Here is a 21,040-nt window from a genome sequence, read left to right on the forward strand (position 1 = left end):
TGAAGCCTAGATATCTTTACCTATGTAACCAAGCCAAGGCAAAGAGTGACGTTGATTCTGTATCACACACACTATGCCTGGACAGGAAGACTGAGACACTGGCTTTCCAGGAACAAAGACAGCACAGCCTGGCTTGATCCAGTCCATGTTCCGGGTCATGAAAAGCCAGAGTAGCCAAATCTAAAATCTAGCACGATCAAGAACGTCATTGCTGCCCGACTTGATGGAGTTTATGACCTCAGTTTGTCAACACACAACAAACTGCTCGAATCCTTCAATTTTTCTGCCCTTACGTGTGTGGTTCCTCAGTAAAAGGAAATAAGGGGAGCTGTGTCACAGGGGTTCTGGGGGGTGTCCCACAGCGTCACACCTGGCTATCTTCATGCTCCATGACACAGTGGGCTTAGTAAGTACGCAACTAGCATCTCCTGGACAGGTAGACTCAGAAGCAGACTGGGTAGGAGAAACTGACAAGAAGAGGTGTTTATGGAGTGCCGAGGGATGCCAGGTGCAGTGTGGGATTCCAGACATGTGCAGTTCTCCCTTTCATGAGAACTTGTCCGCTAAGGAAGATAAATGTGTAAAGTTCTTGATCTTCCTAATGCTGTGACCCTTGAATCCAGTTCCTCATGTTCTGGGGACCCCAACCATAAAATTACTTCGTTGATAGTTCATAACTGTGATTTTGCCACTGTTATGAATTGTAATGTAAACATGTGTGTTTTCCCATGGTCGTAGATGATCCACAAGAAGAGGTCACGACCCACAGGTTGGGAACTGCTGCTTTAAACAAATGCACAGATGATCCTACTGTTTACAGATGGTGAGAAAACTCCATGAAAGAGGATCCAGCAGGGCCTGATGCAGACTGAGGAAATGGGGTCAAGGAAGGGCCTGTCCGGGGTGATGCGGCTAAGAGAAAGAAGCAAAGTTCCGGGACAGGCTCCAAAGCTACACAGAGAAACCCTGTCTCAAAAAACAAACAAACAAACAAACAAACAAAACAAAAAACCCACCAAAAACAGAGAGGGGAGAGAGAGAGAGAGAGAGAGAGAGAGAGAGAGAGAGAGAGAGAGAGAGAGAGAGCTCAGAATGGTGCTGGTCACACTTTAACATATATCAGAAGAGCCAAACAGTTTGCTATGATGCAGGATCCTGGTCCGTGCCCTGCAGAGGTTTTGGCCAAGGATCTGAATGGACCCTAAAATTGCACATTTCCAAGCTCCTAGATAACGCTGACGCTGCTAGTTTGGAAATTCCAATTTTAGAATTATTTACTAGAGAACCAGTTTGACAGCCAGATAACAGGAAGAGGAGAGGATTCAGCGGGTAGAGGAAATAGCATTTACAGACTCCCAAAGTCAGAGATGGGAAGCACAGCGTATATGGAAGACAATGAACTTGTGGCCCTGTGGCTTTGTGGGCATGGTAGAGAGAATCTGGACCCCACATCCCCCCAAAACCCAGTGCGACAGAGCCACTGCCAGCTGTTCTGTGTCTAAGGATGATCCCATCGACCCTGGGGATGTCTTGCTGCAGCATGGGCCTGCAGACATCCTGAGCACGTGAAGCGAAGAGGCAGTGGAAGGGTTGAGCATTGAGTGGACAACACTCTAGCCTTGATTGTTTCCCCTTCTTCCTCTACTAGGTGACTTGAAATGTGGTCCCATCTGAAGTTATCGCCTTGAGTTTGTAGAGAATGTATTCCCGAATCGCTGTGAGACTCTAATCTTACTCCTATCAGTAAGAAGCCCTGATGAGGAGGTGTTTCTCTTCTAACACGGGTGCCACAGGACTTTAAACCAATGAGAGCACTGGTTACATTTTGGGGTCCAAAGCGCACAATCACCATTGAGGTCATCCAATTCTGTCCTTGTTTACTGTGTGCATATTCTGTGCCAGGAGCAAGGCATAGGGGACACTGAGGTAGAGAAGGTGGGTGACCTGCCCATGAGGAACACACCATCTCGCTATAAGATAGGCATGTGACTTCCACAGAGCAGGAGGATTAAAAGCCACAATAAAGCTCTGTACAAAGGGCAGTGAAGCTCAGGGTACAATGCAGTTAGGTCACAGGTCACAGGTCACAGGTCACAGGTCACAGATGGCTAGTGATGGAGTCACACCTAGACAAGAAACTTCTAGAAAATGAACAGAACTGGGGACTAAATGACACAAATCCCATTTAAGAACTTTCTTGTTATTGTTTTAAGCTCTGACCTGAATCATAATCATGAGCTTCTTGAAGATATATACCCACATGGTGTTGAATTTGATTTAAAATATTACATAACCCTTTATATATAGAAACACATATGGAAACAATCTGAAAATATTTCTTCTCAAATATAGTGGCATTTGCCTTGTGAATTTTCTATTTCTGGATGAATTATGTGAAACATGGTTTGGTCTTCGGAGACTCAGAAGAAATTGTATCACCACCCCAAGTGCTCATTCGTCCATTCAGATATTTCATCCGTCAGTCAACTACGATTTAGCTAGAAATGTCAACTTTTGAAGTATTGCCACAGCCAGTCAGAGGCAACAAAGGTGTGTAAGATGTCCTGCCCTCAAGACCTTTCAAGACCTAGAAGTTAGAAAAAGAACTGAGTATAAATGATTCTGGCCCGAAAAGTGTTGACATGTGTAGCTACAAACAGTGTGGCCCAAGGATGTAGAAGAAAACAAGTCATTGCCTAGGGGAACTATTGGGAATTTGAACACTTATGGAGAATAAGCCACTTGCAAAGGAGGTGTATAGCGACTTAGCACAAAAAAGCAAGGGTCTGGGTATGCATTCCATACAGAGCTAGCTAAACAAACAGAAAACTGGAGATTGTGTGGAAATGGTGCTTCCCCTGTTGGAAACATGACTTGGAGAAAGAGCTGGCATGGATGGATGCGTTACGGTAAAGTCTGAACATGTCCTCCAGCTGTGACTTACCAGAACTTCAAATGGCAAGCATTTGCCACCAGCTTCCCGGTATGTGGGTCTCACTTGATGTCTCAGACCTGGCTTTCATCTTGGCATGCTTTCATCCCATCAATGATAAGTTTACAGTTTTTGTTTTTAAAATCTGTTTGCTGGCAGTCGTAAAATCACAATGCACTTCCAAATCCTTCTAAAGGCTGCAGGCGGAAGTAGGATTTTTTTTCTTGAAGAATTCATGATTTTGCATCTATAGATTGAAAGGCACCGGATGTGAATCGAGTCCATGCTGGAGAAGGATGCATGGCTATGGGGCAGGTGTGGGAGGAGTGGGCAGTACCTCTGGGAAGCTCTTCTCACCCCTGGGCAGGGAAACATGGAAGGGCACCTGACCTTGGCGAAATCTGCCCAGCTGGAAGTCAGAGAACCAGGGTCTCACGGATGCACCGTCTATATGCCAACTTCTAAAACACACAGTGGGTGAGGAGAGGAAAGCTGATCTTGAGGAGCACTCAGATTTTAGACCACAAACCCATCCTCCCAGCATCCTTAGCACCAGTATTTCTATAATCCCAAAGGAAACCCAAGTTACAATAAGCTTACCTTTGACGAATATTTTCCAAATATATACATCGTCCTGAGATTTTTATAAAAGTAAGAAACTCAGGGAATCAACTGGATGGTGAAGGATGTCTGAGATGGAATTAAATTACAAGTTTATCCAATATAGCAGCTGGGCCACTTTGGCCATTATGGAACCCCTAATGTCCAGCACTGTTCCTGGCACCAAACTGACCACTGATAAACATTTCTCTGAACTACTCAACTAGTGAAGCATCAAGAACCGCATGCAGTGTAGAAACACTCATTCGGAACCTTCAGAACAGAGGCGTTCAATGTTACCATCAGGAGCCAGGAGAAAGAGGTGGACTATTGGCTCTTCTGCTTTCAATAACTCTTCGACTACAGCGTCCACCTCCTTTCAGGCCATTTGATGGTGGTCTATAGTCCCTCAGTCTTTTCTAGTCCCCTAAAAGAAGAATGTTCTAGCCCGTGCGGTTTTATCCCAATCAATTCCCCTACTCATTGGTGCAGTGGAGATGGCTGGGTTTGCTTTGCACCTGGCAGATGAGAGGGCTCAATGCAGTGGAAGCTGACTACAGGGTGTGCAAAACAGCAGCCCTGTCTGGCTAGGTGGAGAGTAGACCAACATGCTGGAAGCAGGACATTACACCAGGCTGCAGGTATCGGGAGGTGAGCTGAACACAGATGGAGTTCCCTCTTGTTCATTTAGGTCTGCCATCGTACCATGGCAGACAGCATCATGGCAGGGACATGTGTGCAGGTGAGAGGTCCATGACGAGACAAGAAGCCAAGGAGCCTTAGGAGTGGCAGAGCTTATTGCTTTATAACAACCCTCCTGCAGAAACTTACCGGGCTCCCAGGAGAGCTTTATCAGTTCTTTCAGAGGTCAAAGGCATAATTAATGACCTCATATTCTCTCCCGAGGCCCCACCTCTTAAAGGTCCACATAGTCCTACTTCACACTGGGGACCGGGGTTCTGACACACTCAAACCACACATGAGCCATAGTACCCATTCTTGGTAGAGAGGGAATGTCAGGTGGGTACAAAGTGGGTGTCTGGGCTGGGAAGAGTTGAACGCAGGTATGGACAGGTGCGGAACCCTTGCTAAGTACTTCGTGTTTGGTAAATCAACACTTCTGGCCTCTGACCCTACAGATAAACAGAAGGCATGTGGGAAGGGTGGTTTGTGCTCATTTATTAGTTGGGGTTTTAGCATCTAGCAACTGGAACTAGGACAGAAGGCCCCCAAGTTGCTATTACTGGCCTGGACACCTTACACCTGATATATAAAGGTGACCGGCTAGTTTTAAAACACGGTCAATTTTTTAAAAATTGCTTTGTTCTCAGAAGTCTTTGTTACATGGGATATTTATGAATCTGAGGATGATGTCTTGTGGAAGGGTGCTCTATGTAATAGAAGGAAAACCAATTTGGGATGCAGGAACAGAGGAAGAAGGAAAAAGAGTCTACGAAAACCCAAAGGTTAACAGTTTTTTTTTTTTTAATTTCCTTGCATTACCTTCTTTTAAAAAAACAAACCAACTACTAGGAGTTGAGGAAATTTGATGAAAATGACTTTATTCTTGTAGCAAATCTTGGGAAGTATTTGATAAGTGACACCCAGAAGCACCTACACCTTATCTTTTAAGGGACAACACATACACCTGCTACCTAGACTGTGTCGCTTAGAGCAGGGCCCGCTGTCATGCCTGTGATCTCAGGAGACTGAGGTGGCAGGGTCACAAGTCTAGAGACTCCCTGGGTCAAGACCAGCCTGAGTCACTTAGCAAGAAAGGCTTATAACTCCACATTGGAGTTAGTTCTTGTCTTACATGTGGGAGGCCCTGCATTCCGCGTCTTTCCCGTATGTATTGTCAAAAGGAGGCTTTGGGTGAAATGTCTTTCTCCCCAGTGGTCTTTGCTCTGGAGGAGGTTGCTCTGAGATCAGCTGGTGCTCTAAAGGTTGACTCCCTTTCCACAACCATCCTTTCCATCTTCCCCTTTGAAGGCTGACTGTCACTTTGGGGACTCGCTCCTTAGGTCTGTTTCTCAGAGCTGCCTCTGACCCGTGTGTTGATGCTTGACTTCTCAGTCCTAATCTAAATATTTTTCCTTCACTGACCTGCTGGATATCTCTTGGGTGAAATATGGGTGCCTCAAACCCACACTTCTCTTGGGTCATTCTTGTTTGTAGGCAACTCATTTCTGTCTTAGTTGAAGAAATCAGCATCCACAAGACACCCCCACACAGCCACGGGCCCCCAAGTCCTAATTTACCCCATAACTTCTTCCCCCCCTTTTATTCCCTTCTTCCCAAAGCTGTTGACCTTATGAGCTTTTAAAAAAATAATTATTTATTATGTATACAATAATCAGTCTGTGTGTCTATGTCTGCAGGCCAGAAAAGGGCACCAGACCTTATTACAGATGGTTGTGAGCAACCATGTGGTTGCCGGGAATTGAACTCAGGACCTTTGGAAGAACAGGCAATGCTCTTAACCACTGAGCCATCTCTCCAGCCCATACTTTATGAGCCTTTTATGGATTATTATTAATGACCTCCATGTCTCTGTGGGTCTTCTCCACTCCAGGAATCCCTCATCCACCACTTGCAGAAAGAGTCCACAAATCACCATTTCTTTCTTGCATTGAATCTTTCTGGAGCTGCTCAATTCTTAGCTGCTCCCAGTAGTGGACAAATTCTCCAGCTAATTTCACTATCTGCACGTGTTTTCCTCCAGTCCGGCAGGCCCCAGCTCCTTCATCTCTCTTGGCACTCTCTTAGCTACTCAAAGAGCTGGCAGACCCAGAGTATATTTCTCTGCCCTTTGCTCTTTTCTGGGGACTCCTCCTCCTTAGGTGATGTCATCCAGGTCTCAGCTCATTCATAATCACGTCTATACACAGATGACTCCCAAGTTTATGGCTACAGCCAGTTAGCCACTGTTTTAAGCTATGGGTTCAATTGCCTTCCTGACAGCTTCCCTTGGATTTTGTTCTAGTTTCCTTTCTGTTGCTATGACAACCACCATGACCAAAAGCAACTTAGAGAAGGGTAGAGTTTTTTTTTTTTTTAATCTTGCACTTCCAAGTCATAGTTCATCATTGAGGGAAGTGAGCCACCACACTTGGCTAAACTTTATCTTTGCAAAGTTGTACCTGCAAACCATATTGCTAATGCCCATTTACATGAGATTTGTGAATGTTCTCTGAACTTTCTATTCCTTTCTTTCTTTTTGACTTGAGCCATCCTAAGGACAGACATACAGGCTGGGAATATTTGGTCTACAGTTCTGTAGGAAGTTTGTTTCACTGTAGAGTCTTTGCATGATTATGTCCAATATTGCAAGATGATTATGAGAAACGGGGGCTAGCATCCTGGGTCTACAGAGCTTTAGAATAAGGTGGTCAGAGGTGATATCAAGTGGTTTCTCAAAGTCAGACGATATCTGGTGTCAGGTGATGGTGTCATATAGGACTTTGGTTTGGGGCAAGGATGGTGATTATAGGGCAGTGCTGTGCCCACAAGTTGAAATTTAAGGTGCGCATTTAATGCAGGTACTGACAGTGACCTCAGTGGTCATAGAAGGCCAACCTTTATCTTCTCTAGAAACTGTCAATCACCAGAAACACTCACTAGCACTGCCCAGCTGGTCTGCTTTTCTTCCTTTCTCCCCTCTTCCTTTCTTTGCCTATATGCTGCCTTTCCTCCCTCCTTCCCTTCCTCCCTCCCTCCCTCCCTCCCTCCCTCCCTCCCTCACCCCATGGCCCTTGCTTCATAGCCAAGACCAGCCTAGAACTGCCATTCTTTCATGTTAGATTCCCAAGTGCTGGGATTACAGGCATACACCACCATATACAGTGTTTACTGATCTTTCATATTGTAAGAAACCCCAGCTTGTCAGTAAGTACTTTTAACATCCTTGATCTTTAAGGAAGAGTGACCAATGGCACATTTAATGGAACCTAAATGGTGTACCCCCATTTATTTTAGATTTCTTAATAGAACCAAAGAAACCAGAGTTGTGCCACCAATAGATTATTACTGCCGTGGCAGTCCTGGGTAAACCAGGCATCTTGTTTCTTATAAGGAAAACACTCCTTCCCTTACATCTTCTTGCTGAATTATAGTCATGCACAGCATTTCTGAAGTCAGAAAGCCCACTAGGCAACAGCCAATCAGAAATCACCTGACTCCAGCTTATATGCCATACAGATAGACACAGGGCCTTCAGCAAGGCTGTGAACTGGTGAAGCTTGGTCTGGCTATCCATTTCATTCACCTTCCCCAGCAATATTCGTCTTCTTCAAGAGGGCAAACTGAGAACAGATTGCTGATAAATGGCCTTTAAAAACAGTTTTAGTATATTTTTTGTTTATTTTTTGTGTGTGTATATATGAGTGTATGTGTGTAATAGTGAATATACCATGACACACATGGAGGTCAGGGAACATCGATTGTAGGACTTAACTTCTCTCCTTTTTACATGTGGGGTCCCCAGATTCGAACTTAAATCATCAGGCTTGGCACCAGGTTCCATTACCCAATAAGCCATCTTTTTACTCTGATAAACATGTTATGGAGATTTCATAGGGTTACAAAGTATCTGATTCAATGATGAACCAATTGAAATATAGAAATATAAGAAATTGAGAAAATGTCAGACTCTGAAAGGGGAAGAAATTGATAGGCATGAGTAGGGAGAGTGGATGTTTTGATGCATCCAAGTAGAATTTGTTGTATTGGCTTTGCCTGTGTATCTGGTTTAGATCAGAGGAAAATGGCTTGGGCCCAAATAGATTGCTTTATTCTTGGCATTCGGGTGCCCAAGGAGGGACATGGGGTAGGCACACTATAGTGCAAGTGGTGGCTGGTTGGTATGGACAAGGAAGAGGGAAGGTGGGTGGCTGGAGCTTGATTTTGGAGTTCCTACTCACTTTAGACAGCAGGCATCGGCAGGGAAGCTTTGTTGTGAGCATTGGTGAGTCCCACACTTGATAGCCCTGTCACTTACAATGAGGAGTGAGAGCAGAGCTCCGCTGTACAATTTTACACACCCCGTACACACCCTGCCCCAGCACACTGGGGATTCCCCGCCTTTGGGTCTGTGTTTCCCTTCCTCCTCTCCTTCCTCAGTTTTGCTTCAGTTACCTTTCCTCCTTTTTATCCCTTTCCTTTCTTCTTCTCCCTCTCCCCCCTTGCCTTCCCTTCTTAGAGTCATGCATCACTCTGCATAGCCTTCAGAAGGACACGGTGAATAATAGAGATTCAGGATTGGGCTCTGTTTCACCACGGCACAACAGGGATGCAATAGAAAACATGTAAGTGTTAGGCATCCAAACACTTAAAGCCTAACAATTTATGTGAACTGTCAGAACTCGGGATAAGGATTGATACAGTGTCTGGTTTTATGCAATATCTCAGGAGCAATGGACCATTTGCAGCACGTACTGCAAATGGACATTCTTCTATCCAGCATCTCTTGAGAGCTCTTCTGGAAAACGCCACACTCCAAGAAGCAAATGACGTGGCTTGAGTTTGTCTCTTGTAGATCATTAGGAAAGGGATTGGGAGACCCTTCTGTTTCCTTCATTTTTTCTGTTCTCTTTCTTGGTCTTCTCTTTATTTACTCTTCTTTCTGGAAACATTTCTTCTCCTCCCACCTTTGGATCTAGCTTGGCAAAGTGTCCTGTTGTGGAATATGATTTTTAATTAGGCAAAGTTGTGCGGCATTTGTTTATGCTGCGTCTGTTTAATTATGTAAGGATGTACTGCGTTGCTTTCTCCTTGCCTGCCTAAGGCACCTGATTTGTCTAATAAAGAGCTGAACAACCAATAGCTAGGCAGGAAAGGATGGGGGGACTGGCAGGGAGAGAGAATAAATAGTAGAGAATGGGGAAGAGGAAATAGAGAACAGGGGAGAAAGAGGACACATCCCAAGCAAGAAGCCAGGTAGCTGTCAGACAGACAGACAGTCAGCCTGCCAGCGAGCCATGTGAAGCAGTGAAAGTAAGATATATAGAAGGAAAGCCTGGAGGCCAGAGGTAGGTAAAGAAAAACAGAATAATTTAAGTTAAAAGAGCTAGCCAGAAACAAAGCCTAAGATAGACTGAGCATTCAAAACTAATAAGAAGTCTCTGTGCCAGGAATTGGGAGCTGGTTGGTGGCCCCCAAAGAAAAAGCCTGGTGTACCGTCCCCGTTGCCTGCTGCAGTCTGTATTTTTCTCCACCCCCACCAAATCTCAACCTTGGCCTGGCTCTTCATGAATAATGATTTTACTGGTCTGTTTCTCCTTGACCGTGCAGGCCTCCAGAGGCTATGAGTATGATGTAATAATACATTATGCTGTTACCTTAAATGGCCTTGGCCCTTTTACTTTCTATTGTCATATTTTAGGTTTTCTACCACTACACACAAAACACTACAAATTTAGTACTTCAGCAAAAATATTTCCTGTGCAAGCATGAGGACCTGAGTTCAATCCCCGGTTTCCACATGAGAGCTGACGCTAATGCTATAGTATGTACCTGTAATCCCAGCTCTGGGGAGGTGGAGGCAGGAGGATTCCCGGGGCCTTGCTTGCCAGCTAATCTTAATCAGATTTGTGAGCTCCAGGTTCAGTATCAGAGTCTGACTCATAACTAAGCCTGGGCACAATAGTGGAAGATACCTAATGCTAACTTCTGGCCTCCAAGTGTATACACACACACACACACACACACACAAATGTGCACACATACATGAGCACATATACATGAAAACACTACTTATTAATTTAGTTACTGTGCATCTGAAGTAGGGGTATAGCTTCAGGATCTTTTCTGAAAACCACAGTCATCATCTGGGGCTGTAGTCTCAGCTCAGATGCACCCAGGGAAGGATTTACATTCAAGTCTCCCTCCTTGTCAGCAGAATTCAGCTCCCTTCCATCTGTGTGATGGGTGGGGGGTGTCTCAGTTTCTAGTCAGGTCTTGGCTAGAGGCATCCTTTGCTCCTTGTCATGTGGGCCTCCTGACGCAGCTTTCTAGTTTCTCAATGCCAGCAAGCTGCTGAGTCTCCCAGAAAGACTACATAACCCACTCTCTGTGGCAACATCCCCACAGTCAGTGCCGTGTTCTGTCAGTAGGCAGCAAGTCACAGGTTCCTCCCACACCCAAGGGGAGGGGATGACACAGGACATGAACACAGGAGGTGGGGATAGTTGGGGACCATCTTAGAATCTGTCATGCAGAGGGACTGCTTTGTAGGGGAAAATACTCTACAAAACCCACAAAAGCTATCCTAACAAGGCTCTCGTGTCTTACTGGAGGACTCTGTGTAGAGCGGCTAACATCAAGATAATTTTTTCTTTGTCTCTTTCCACATCCCATGAAGTAGGTGTTACTTCTAAAAATGGCTCATTTCCCTGTCCTGCCATGAGACATCTCGTCAGCTTTTCTGGATGAGAAAGTCAGCAGGAACAGATTGCTTGGTCTTTGCTTTTGGCTGGACTGACCCAGTCCTGTTGGTAGCTCTCTAGGTCACTCATTGTTAGAAGTCTCTCCATCCTGGAGAAGCCAGGTATGTGCACCCTGTGGGTTGACAGCCGTGGACAAGATGCCACCAAGCCAGTTTTATAGCTGAGGCATTTGCACAGGTAAAACGGCTTACTTTTTAGAGGAACCTTCCAGTGTGTGCCTAGACGGCTAATGAGTGCCAGCTCCCTAAACAGATTGGTGGGGGCAGCTGCTGGGGAGGGGGAGAGTTCAAGGAGTATCAGTGTGCTTTTGGCTCGATCTACGTGTGACTCATGTTTACACACTGTCTGCCCAATTAAGACTGAGGGATCATCCCCTACACACAAGTGTGTGTGCATACACACATAGTGTGCTGTTTATGTATTCCTTTGCATATGAAGAACACCCTTTAGCAAATATGATATCATGAATGGAGCTATACATATATATTCATACATATTATGTGTGTCGGTATATGCATTTATATATATGTATACATACTTGAGCAGTATAAAATTTCTTTAAAATATAAGCACATGTGAGAATATAGTTCATATCACTTTGGGGATATTTCAGAGTACATGTGTAGTATGTACCAACATTTCACAGTACCCAAAATATAAACAAATGGAGGGAGCATGTGAACAAATTTGAGTTGAGAAGTGTCGGCAAACTTGGTGGGTTGTTTCCTGGAGACAGGGCTTTCCGGAGGGGATTGTGGAGAGCCTTAAAAAGGTTAGCAGATGTTTAGAACCTGAATCTTGAGTCCCAAGAAAAGCACTAGGTTCCGTTCACCAGCGTCAGTGAGAATTGACTTCCTAGGATTTCCAGGAAGGCGTTGCTCAGAGTCCAGTAACTAGGAAGCCGTTAAGCAACTCAAAGTCGGGGATCAACATCCTCGGAGGGGCGCTAGGACCCAGGCACTCGCTGGCCTTGGGACCTTTGGAGGAGTGAAGGCAGTGGAGGCTCAGATTGGCAGGCAGAGTCCCTAGGAGCGACCAGACCCTTCTGGCGCGCAGAAGCGCAGAAGCGAGGAAGGCGCATGGTGCAAAGGCACAGCAGCTGGGTGCGCTCTATGAGTGGCTGCCGCCAGAGGCACAGGCACCCGTACGTTGGGACAGCAGCAGGGGATCGCAGCGGGCATGGACCAGCAGCAGAGCAAGCGCCAGGTGAGCCCTGCACATGTCTGCAGAGGGGTGTCCCAAGGCACGGGCACAAGCTTGGAGCCCTGCCGGGACCTGTCTTTGAACCCCAGGTGCTGAGATGGCCCTTTCCTTTTCCTCCAGTCTTTCCACGTTTGGTACCTGGCTCCCATCTTGCTTCCTAGAGAGGTATCTGGAATGCCTAAGATGCCCGTGTTGCAATTTCCAATGTTTAATAATAGTCTCTGCACATGGGTCTATGCCTGGCTGGTAGTGATCTTGTTGCTTCCCTGAAGTAGCCTGGCTTCTGCCTCCTGTTGCGCGCATTTTTCCCACGCTCCCTCACCTCCCGGGTGTGGGGCCCCTGGCTGTCCGAATGTATTTCCAGTAGCTGCAATATTAGCTTCTTTTCCTGGAAGTAAGGCACGGCAGCTTTAGACCCCGGGTGTGTGCGGGTGTAGGTGTGGGTACAGGTGCAAATGCAGGTAGAGGGGCAGGTGTGTGCGTGCGTGCGAGTGCATGTATGCCTGGCGCCTCCTACTGTCAGTGACCCAGTGCAATTTCCTGCATGGTGCTCCCTAGGAAGGAGGATTCCTATCCTGTCCAGAGGGAAGCAGGGGTACCTGGGAGAGAAGAAGCTGCTTGTGAGGGTCTCATGCCCTGGGTTCACAGCAAAATGACCGTGCACAGGGCGTAGGAAGGGGGCTTGGTCTAAGGCTAAGTGGATATTGCTGCACTGAACTTGGGAGCATTTTGAGAAGGAGTTAACAGTTAACTGAAACACACTTAACTGTCGTTGTGGCAGTCTTAAAAAAACAATAAAATCATACTGAAGTGTCTTTAACCTTCTACAGTCTTCTAATGCCTGTAGGAGTTTCTGTGACGGTCTATAAAGTTTCTGGCACCGACTATATGCTGGCTTACCTGTTCCAGGCTGAGGGCCCTAGGCAACACCATTCTGCTGCCAGCTGCTGGGACCAAGGACCTTACAATCATTGCGTTTGAACTCTGAGTCTTCCGCCAGTGCTTGGGGTGGAGGTGGTGGTGGTGGTGGTGGTGGTGGTTTTGGCATGCCTGCTTTGAAAGTTCTTTGACAATCTGAAGTTTCAACCTTCAGTGTTTCTCTAAGATAGTTATTCTCCAAACTGTGTTGGGACACAGTCAACAAAAACATTTATCCAGGGTGCTGGGGAGGTGAGAGGCAGAGAACCCGCCCTCTAAAGCTTTATAATCTGTCTGCCACGGACAGTTCTTGCTTGACTGCCCTCCTGACCTTGAAAGGGCCATTTTCATTTTGCAGAGGCTAGGTTTTCCAAGAAGTAGAAACTGAAGAATGATAATTCACCCGCGGTGGGAAGAACGGGGATGGGAGGCGGGAGCTGTGTGGGGCTAATGAACTGTGAAAAACAAAACAAAACAAAACAAAAAACAACAACAAAAAACCGTCAGGCCACGTGTGCTGCCATCAAGGCTGTCAGGGAGCCCTCAGTCCTGGGGTCCTCTCTGACAGGCGTTTGTTACATTCGGAGACAGCCTATTCGGTGCAGTCTTGCTACAGCTTGTGCTAGGTTCTGAAAAAGCATTTATAGTCTGAAGAGACACTGGAGCAGAAGTGTGGAGGAGGCTGTAAAGTGACAGAAGTCGTTGGGGCTTATGGTCTGGGGAAATAAACTCAGTGGTGTCGTTGGTGCTTGGTATGCACTGGGCCGAACCTTCCAGAAAGATCTGACCCAGCTTGACTGCATAATTCTGAAAAGATCTAGGCTTCGCGGTAAGACCCTTGCCTGGCCACCCTCGCCAGGCCCAGGGAGAGAGGCCCACATTTGGCTCCTGGGTGGAAGAAGGCACAGTAAGCTGCCCGTCTCACAGGGGGTGTGTGAGCCTTCAGTTACATCTGATAAGCACGATTTACTTACCCGGGAACGACTCAGTTAATATTAACTTCCCAGAAAAGCACCCGATCCGTTCAGCGATGAAATAATGAAATTCTCTTTAGAAACAGCATTAACTATCAGAATGCCTAATATTATCAGAGCCTAGTGGGGTAAGCACTATTTTGAAGAGAAAAAAAAGACACTAGTTTTTTTTTCCATTTTATTTCAAGATGAGAAATACACAGAATGATTTATAGCCTTTTTTTAACTAGACATTTTTAAAAGGAATAAAAGAGCCAAAGTAAATGCAAGTCAAGCCACGAGAAATCTTGTTCGTCCAGGTTTCCAGAGATGAGCATCATGGGTAGTGGATATTGATTATGTGCCTGCACTGTGTATTGTCCTCAATAAACGCTTTCATGAGGCCTTGGGGATACACTTAGCCACCACTGAAGGAAGTACTCTGGTGGTTTCTTTGATGAGAAACTGGAAGGTTTTTTTTTGACTTTTTTTTTTTTTTGCTTGACATCACTCAACTAGTGGGTGGGTAGACTGGGCTAGCTAACTGAGTTTGGTTATAAAGATCCAGCCAAGCACAATGGAAGAGGGAAATTTCCAAAAAGGAGCCAGAACGTGTAGAGGCAGTTTATATGCCTCAGTGCACTTGAGTTAAAAGAGCTTTCATGGGTGGAAATTTTCTTCATCTTTGATTTTCTTGTTTTTTATCAAAATGACATACGTATTATTTAAGTCAGTGAAGATACTGACTCGTTATAACTCTATAGATATGAGTCAGGGGTATGAACCATGCAGATGAAGACTGCTCTTTCGTTCCCAGCTGCCCAGACCCAAATAACCACACAGAAACTATATTAACTGCAACACTGCTTGGCCAATAGCTTAGGCAAATTCTTGGCTAACTCTTATATCTTAAATTAACTCTTCTATAATTTGTGTATCACCACGAGGCTGTGGCCTACCAGTATAGGTTCTAGGCATCTTTCTCCTTTGGCAGCTACACCTTGACTCCACCTACTCTCTCTATATCTCTGTTTGGATTTCCTGCCTGGCTTTGTTCTGGTAAGCCATTGGTCAAAACAGATTTATTCATCAACCAATGGTACTAAAGCATATTCACAGCATACAGAGGGGAATCCCACATCAGAACCATCATTGGTTTAATCAATTCCCAGTGGATTGGGCACTTGGATTACTTAAATACATATATTATTAGCATTGTGGATTTTTATTTATTTATATATGTGTGTCTTTATATGTGTGTGCATGTGTGTATTCATCTATTTCTAGTAAGTCAGTTCCTAGTGGTGGGATTACCATGTGAACAAGCATGGTTATTAGATACATACTTATTCCTACATACTAATTATTGTTGAGAGTCACAGGTGCACTTTCCCTAACGCATCTAGAAGCAGCTGTTTCATAGTGGTGAGCACTCATTGGGTGCTCAGGGTCTTAACTCTTGCAATTCCTCTTCTGTGGTGTTCCCTGAGCCTTGGATGTAGGGATTGTATTACAGATCTCCAGATGGGGCCTTTTGACCAGTTCTGAATATCTGCAGTAACCTCAGTAGCTGCTAAAAGAAGCCTCTTTGGTAAGGAGAGGTGCACTTACCTATGGCTATAAGGCTAAGGGCTTAGAATACAGTTATTGGCGGTTACATCAATTTAGGAAAATGGCAGGAGTATGTCCTCTTCTGGGATCTATGACCACCTCTCCCATGCCAGGCGTGCAGTACCAGGAATGACTTTCCTCCCATCGAACAGTCCCTAAATCCAGTTAGGAAGCTGTTGGTTACCTCTAAGATATAAGCATTACTTTTGCACCATTCGTGGTATTTTGCTTAAATAATAATTTTACACGAACTCACTGATATGGCATGAGATCCAAGCACTCTAGTGCTCTGATTTTGGTGAGGTAGATCTGTGTGTCAGAAGTGGCTATGCTATAGTTATAAATCAATCCTGCAATTTTAGTGGATTAAATACATTTGATAAATACTTCTCACATTTTATGTCCAAAGTAGGTTAGCAGAATGCTCGTTTCACACAGTCTCTCAGGAAACCAGGATGGCAGAAGCTCTACTACCTTGTAATTCTCCTTCCTGGAACATGTGGTCTTGGTGGTCCCTTGGCAGGGAAGAAGGCAGGGAAGAAGACAGATGCGGTAGAAAATTACAACTGCCTTTAAATGTCTTAGCTCAACAATAAAGCTTAGTTCTATTTTTTTTTCCCTGCTTTGGTCAGAACTAGTTGCATAGACCTACTCAGATACATGGGCACAGGGAAATGTTATCTTCCTTTATTCTGAAGAAGAGGAAGAGAAGAAGAAACGGTACATATACAATAGTCTGGTTCACTGTGTCAGGGCAGATGTAACAAAGTATCAAAGGCTTACAAAGGAGAAATCTGATCCCCCTCAGAAATTCAGTCTTCTAGGCTAGAAGCCCAAGATCAAGGTCCCTGGGGCTGGCTTCTCTGAGGACCTCACTTCTTGGCTTCTAGACAACCATCCTCTCTGTGTCTTTATCTAGTCTTCTCTCTGCCTGTCTGTGTTCTGACCTCTTCCTATGAAGACATCAATCACATTGGCTTAAAGTCCATGCAAAAAACTTCATTTAACACTAACTTTTTTTAAAAAAAACTAACGACTCTGCCTCCAAATATAGTGCCCTCACATTTTGCAGCAAAAGGTGTAGTTTTCTCAATTTTATGGGCATTATTTAAAAGGACTTGCTGTTAATAAGGGCATCAAGTATCTTTTATTAACGGTACTAGTGAAGGTGTACATGCATGGTGAAGGGAGACCCACTCTGAAATAAGACCACAGATACTGTGAACACTGTATTTCTGTACATGGCTCCTACTGGAAAGCTAAGCAAGGATAGTGGTGAAGCTCACTGTGTCTTGTGGATTGGTCACCATCATGAATCTGAGACCATGATGCTGTCTGGTAGCATCTGATCATTGGCTATTAGCCAGGCAATAACTGTAATGGATGTGTCATTGTCTTTGAATGTGTAGATAGTTTTAGTTTTTTTTGTTGTTGTTCTCAAATTTGGTATCAAGGGGATGCATTGTTGATTAATTGCTGAGGAAGGATATTTCAAAATGTTCTGCAATAGTGTGACATCCAAACTAAAAGTCATTGTTTATAAAGAAAGTCAAGGAAGCAGGACATGGGTATAAATTTGATATTGATGAAGTAAATATTTGTCAGGGAAGGAATGATGAAATTTCAGATTTGCTTTCTTAGTATATTTTGCAAAGCAAAGCATTTAAGAAAGGCTATCCCCAAGCACATATGTCTAGATTTATATTTTGCTATTGAGGATTATCTATTAAACGTCAGATAACCAACCTGAAGGCAGCAGGAATTGCCTAACCCCTTGGGGTAGATGAAAATAATCAAGAGGTGAGAAACTGGGGGGAATCAATGCTTCTGCCCTGTAGGGCTGCCCTGGGGTTGTCACGCTGCTTAGTGGACAGCAAGGACTTTTCTTAGTGATACAAAAGAGATGGTTTTTGTATATCCATGTCCTTAGATGTAAGGAAATCTCACAACAGTGGCAAGAATCAGAACCCGAGCCCCTGTCTCAGCACTGCGTCCCTCCCCACCACACACCAGTGCGTACATTCCCTGTCACGCTACTTACGCTACTTATTGTCTGACCTCTGCTGTCTGCCTGTGACACAGTCACTAACATGACTCAGAACGGAGTGTCTCTTTCTGACTGAGGTTTATAATGTCTTCATCTGTTTGTACTACCGTAACAAAATGTTCAAGTTTGGAAAATTGATAAACACCGAATTTCCCATATTTCTGTAAGCTTAAAAAAAATCTAAGATTAAAACATCAACAGGTTGAACTTTCTGGTGAGGACACTGTCTGCTTCCAAGGTGGCATCTTGTTGCCATGTCCTCTAGAGGAGGGAGTGCCATGTCCTCACATGATAGAAGGGACAGAAAAGGGTGAGAAGTGACACACTCCTCTGTAAATCCTTTTCATAACTGCAATGAACCCATTTGTGAGGGTGGAGACTCGCAGCGGACCCACCTCCCCGTATCATTGCTTTGGGGATTAAATGTCTGACACACACATACATTTTGAGCTCCCTACCTTACATTCAGACGTGCCATCTTCCCTTTGGTCTCTAAAATTCTTGTTCTCACATAGAAAACATACTTATCCCCATCCCAATAGCCCACAAGTCATAATTCACCCAGCACCAGCTCAAAAGTCTAAAGTCCAGAGTCTTATCTGAATCGCTGCTGAATGAGACTCTAAGCAAGATTAATCCTAAAGCAAATGTCCCTCCAGCAATGGGCCTGTGAAATCAAACAAGACACACAGTGTAGACATTCCCATGGTGTGTGTGTGTGTGTGTGTTAGACTTCTTTCTATTGATGTCACTGGATACCCAAGATTAGGTAATTTGCAAAAAGAAGAGATTCATTTCTTTTCGAAGAAATTTATTTTATGTGAAAGAGTGTTTGCCTCCGTCTATGATGCGACCTTCCTGCAGGCCTGGTGCCCACAGAGGCTGGATTTCCTGGAACTGGAGTTACAGACATTTGGGTGCTGGGAACTAAGCCCTGGTCTTCAAGAGCAGCAAGTGCTCTTAACTGCTGAGCCATCTCTCCACCTCAGAAATGTATTCCTTATGCCTACCTGAGGGTATTGGTAATAATCTTACCCCCGTGGCTCCACTAGGCATTTCTGTGGTTGGGGACTGTTGGACTCCAACCTCATCTCTCTGCTCAGCACCCCGTACTTAAGGAACTCTGTGGTGGCTCTGCTTCTGCAGGGCCCTCTCTGTTTGATGTAGCCTTTGAAATATCGGTCAGGGACGCCATGACTACATGGTTCATTTTCTGAACGTATGCAGCGTTAACATGATGCGAGCATTACCAAGGTTTTCTGTCTGTGCCCTTGAGCAGTGACCATTGCTTCATTTGGACTTGCTTCATCTTGGACCTCATGACTGGCTCTGCCAGAGAAAGACCTTAGGTGCATCATCATCCCACCCCATGAAAGTTTTCTGTTTTTGTGGTACTCTGGTCTTTTATGATGGAATTGTGACTAGAAAGAGATAAAAGGTTTCCCCTGGTATCCTGTTGTCTCACCCTCCACCATGCTACAACACAGCCAAGAGGCCCTCATCAGAAGCCAAGCAGGTACCAACATCTTGCTTTTGGATTTCCTGGTCTCCAAGAACCATGAACCAGCAGCAATCCTTGGTAACATTCACATAATGCTAAGTCTGCAGAGAACAGGGGTTGGAAAGTATAAGGTTAGCTCTCTAGCAAACATGTCTATGGGAGGGCTGTGGAGACACATCCCTAGAAGGAAGATGACTTAGTAAACAGTTGAACGTCCATGAATTCCTTACCATTGCACTCTCTGCAAGAAGACATGTGGGTTACAAAGCAGAAAGAAATGATTTCTCTACATTTTTAGCAACTATTTTCTACTTCCACTTAGAAGTCTCTAAAGAAAATTCTATACTATTTTCTGTTTGTTGGCAGTGCGACCCTTTGGAGAGCTGGTGAGTGGTTCTGACCCTGTCCCTACTGGTGATGGAATGATCTGAGGAAGACTTGAGATGAACCATGTTTGACTGATGCAGAACTTTTTGTCAGGGGTCCATTGTCCAGGATTTCTTCCCACAGAGGACCATTTGTGACACTTGTTTTCAAGTCTCCAAGAGAAAACTCAGTTTTATTCTAGAACAGCATTTTCAGAGGGACAATGACCACTACAGCGTATTCACCATCTATCTGTCAGTGAGCAAATTTTGCCATCTAAGGATGGGCATTTGGGATCTTGTGATGGGCACACACCAGAATTCTCAGGATGTGGCTTTTGTGCTGTGGTCAGAAAGGTCATAGTTCACCACTTCTCTTTGCAGGAGCAGGAAGGATCCCATGGTGACAAGAAAGGCACAAGGGATGGGGATAAACAGGACAGGAGGGGAAGAGAGTAGAGGGGATGGCAGGGTACCGTCCTTGGAGGAAGGCTGAAGCAGTGTGTCACAGCCATGGCATCAGTAGGGACATTGTCTGACTACAGCAGGCACAGACAAGGCTGTGTCTGTTCCAGGCACTGTGTGGTAGGTAACCTGAGAGTTGAGGCATTAATGGGCCACCCCTCACTTCTATCCCAGTTCAGTAGGTACACTGGTAAGGAAGCTTTGGGGTAAAATGAAGCCCCCAGGAGAAGGATGGAGGGGAAGAGGCCAGGGACACTGTTACCCAATCCCACTTGTCTTAGATGGTCTCTTGCCTCAGCCCAGGTACAACTGTGCCACCCTGGCCTCTCCAGTCCCTTCCCCTCCCTTTGGGGGGACTCACCCAGACTGTGGGATCTCTTTTGTCTCCACCACTGTCCACATGGGATGAAATCTGGAGACCTCTGGGAGTATGCACAGAAGTGGGGAACAAGGGCGTCTGGACAGCTGCTTCCCACTCTGTCTTCTTATTAGTACAAGATTCACACAACAGATACCCTTAGGTCTGACCTGCAAGGGTGGAGAGAAGGTCAAGAAAGAAAGAGTCAGGTGATGACCGTCGCCAGAGAAACATTTCCAGCGCAAGTTGGAAGGACTGCCTGGGAAGAAGGTGTGGCAGAATGTTTCTGTTGGACACCGCAGTAGGAAGGCCTCCTTGGTCATGTAATTGTTGAGGTCAGACCAGAAGGGAGTGGGGAGAGAGCCATGTGGACATTTGGGAGAAAATTTTCCCGAGCGGGAGTGGAGGCCTTAGAGGAACTGTTCTAGTGTTTGCAGTGAAGCAGTAGGGGCCAGTGGAGCCAAAGCAAGGGGAGGACAGTGGGTGCTGATGGGTCTCAGAGAGTCAAACCGTTGAGGCCTTGTGGTCTCAGATGGCAAGTGATGACTTCTGGCTGAGATTACAGGTGGCTCATCCAGAAACTTCTGGAGAAAGTCCAGGGGAGCTAAGTGGAAGATGATAAGAGATGTGCCAAGAGCCCAC

The 21,040-nt window shown here is 45.3% G+C and overlaps 1 protein-coding gene across 1 annotated transcript in view; it reads left to right on the forward strand.

The window, feature by feature from the left end:
• Nucleotides 1-12,114: 12,114 nt before the first annotated feature.
• Nucleotides 12,115-21,040, forward strand: part of Pde8b (phosphodiesterase 8B) — a 216,259-nt gene continuing 207,333 nt past the window's right edge. Inside the window, exon 1 of the mRNA XM_038322041.1 lies at nucleotides 12,115-12,183. Coding sequence (XP_038177969.1) covers nucleotides 12,157-12,183 — 27 coding nt within the window. The 5' untranslated portion in view covers nucleotides 12,115-12,156. The remainder of the gene's footprint in view (nucleotides 12,184-21,040) is intronic.

Source organism: Arvicola amphibius, chromosome 3, assembly GCF_903992535.2.
Source record: "Arvicola amphibius chromosome 3, mArvAmp1.2, whole genome shotgun sequence".
In the NCBI taxonomy this organism is placed as follows: domain Eukaryota; kingdom Metazoa; phylum Chordata; class Mammalia; order Rodentia; family Cricetidae; genus Arvicola; species Arvicola amphibius.